We start from the raw sequence: 1,094 nt of genomic DNA, 5'->3' as shown, positions 1-1,094 counted from the left end.
GGAGGAGTTCTGTCTCCTCCAGTATTAACGGTTTCCTTCGTTCTTGCTCCACCTTCAGGCCCAGCTGGTGGACCTTCGCTCGGAGCTGACGGAGGCCAAAGCCGAGCGTTCTGTGGTAGAACGTGAGGTTCACGACCTGCTGCTGCAGCTTCACGCTCTGCAGCTGCAGCTTCACGCCAAGCAGGGCCAGGAGGGCGAGTCAGACACCATCAAAGACCGACTGGTAGGAACCGGAGAGGTAGAGGCGCTGCTTAGAACCAGAAGGTCCACAGAGGTCCAGAGTCCAGCTTCAGCTTTGTTACCTGGACACACTTGAGTCAGCACAGGGTTCTATGTAGCTAACCGGAGAACCCACCAGGACTGACTGTACCTGGGCCTCAAACAGCCAGTGTTCTGTATTATATTACTGTCCTCTGTGTGGAACGTTGGTACAACATAACGGGAAGAGGCTCCTCAAAGAACCCTCAACAAGGGTTCCTTTAGTTGTCATGAATAGGTTCTTTAAAGAACCGTTTTCAAGGTAGTTCTTGGTGGATCCGGCTGGTTCTACTTTGAATGCAGGACTGATAATCATTTAGGTCATTTTTTATATTTTTGGGTTCCTTCAGTTAGACTTGGTCAGACAGAACAACATGTTCTGTGTTTGGTACGTTTTCTGATGTTGAACTCATCCAGAACAACGTTTAGCTACAGCTCTGATTTCATGCTGCTACCTGAAACCAAACCGAAGAGCTCTAAACAGGAACAACCTGTACAGAACCACCCAAAGCAGGTGAAGAACCATCTTTACTTGGTGATGGAGGTTTGAAGAACCAGACAACCTTCTGTATAACCGACGGACTGAACGTTACGTCAGTTTGGACTCAGTCTTCCAGAGTTTATCTCGGTGCTGAAACGGAGGCAGCTGGGTCTCATCAGAGAGGTTCTTTCGGTTCTCCAGCTGTCTGTAGTGAAATTAAAGGAGGAAAGACTTCAGGTGGTGGTTCCTCAGCAGTCTGACCTGGTGTGGATGTTCTGACGGTGAGAAGTTTAAACTGAAATGTAAACAGAAGCAGATGTCTGCATGTCTCACCGGGTCTCTGTAGAGCTCAGGT

At 48.8% G+C, this 1,094-nt stretch overlaps 1 protein-coding gene across 1 annotated transcript in view; it reads left to right on the top strand.

The window, feature by feature from the left end:
* gopc (golgi-associated PDZ and coiled-coil motif containing) overlaps nucleotides 1-1,094 on the top strand; it is a 7,326-nt gene that overhangs the window by 1,461 nt on the left and 4,771 nt on the right. Inside the window, exons 2-3 of the mRNA XM_008302190.1 lie at nucleotides 37-238; nucleotides 995-1,003. Coding sequence (XP_008300412.1) covers nucleotides 37-238; nucleotides 995-1,003 — 211 coding nt within the window. The remainder of the gene's footprint in view (nucleotides 1-36; nucleotides 239-994; nucleotides 1,004-1,094) is intronic.

The sequence above is a fragment of the Stegastes partitus genome, unplaced genomic scaffold, assembly GCF_000690725.1.
Source record: "Stegastes partitus isolate 25-593 unplaced genomic scaffold, Stegastes_partitus-1.0.2 Scaffold1774, whole genome shotgun sequence".
Taxonomy (NCBI): domain Eukaryota; kingdom Metazoa; phylum Chordata; class Actinopteri; family Pomacentridae; genus Stegastes; species Stegastes partitus.
This window is presented reverse-complemented; position numbering and strand designations above follow the sequence as displayed.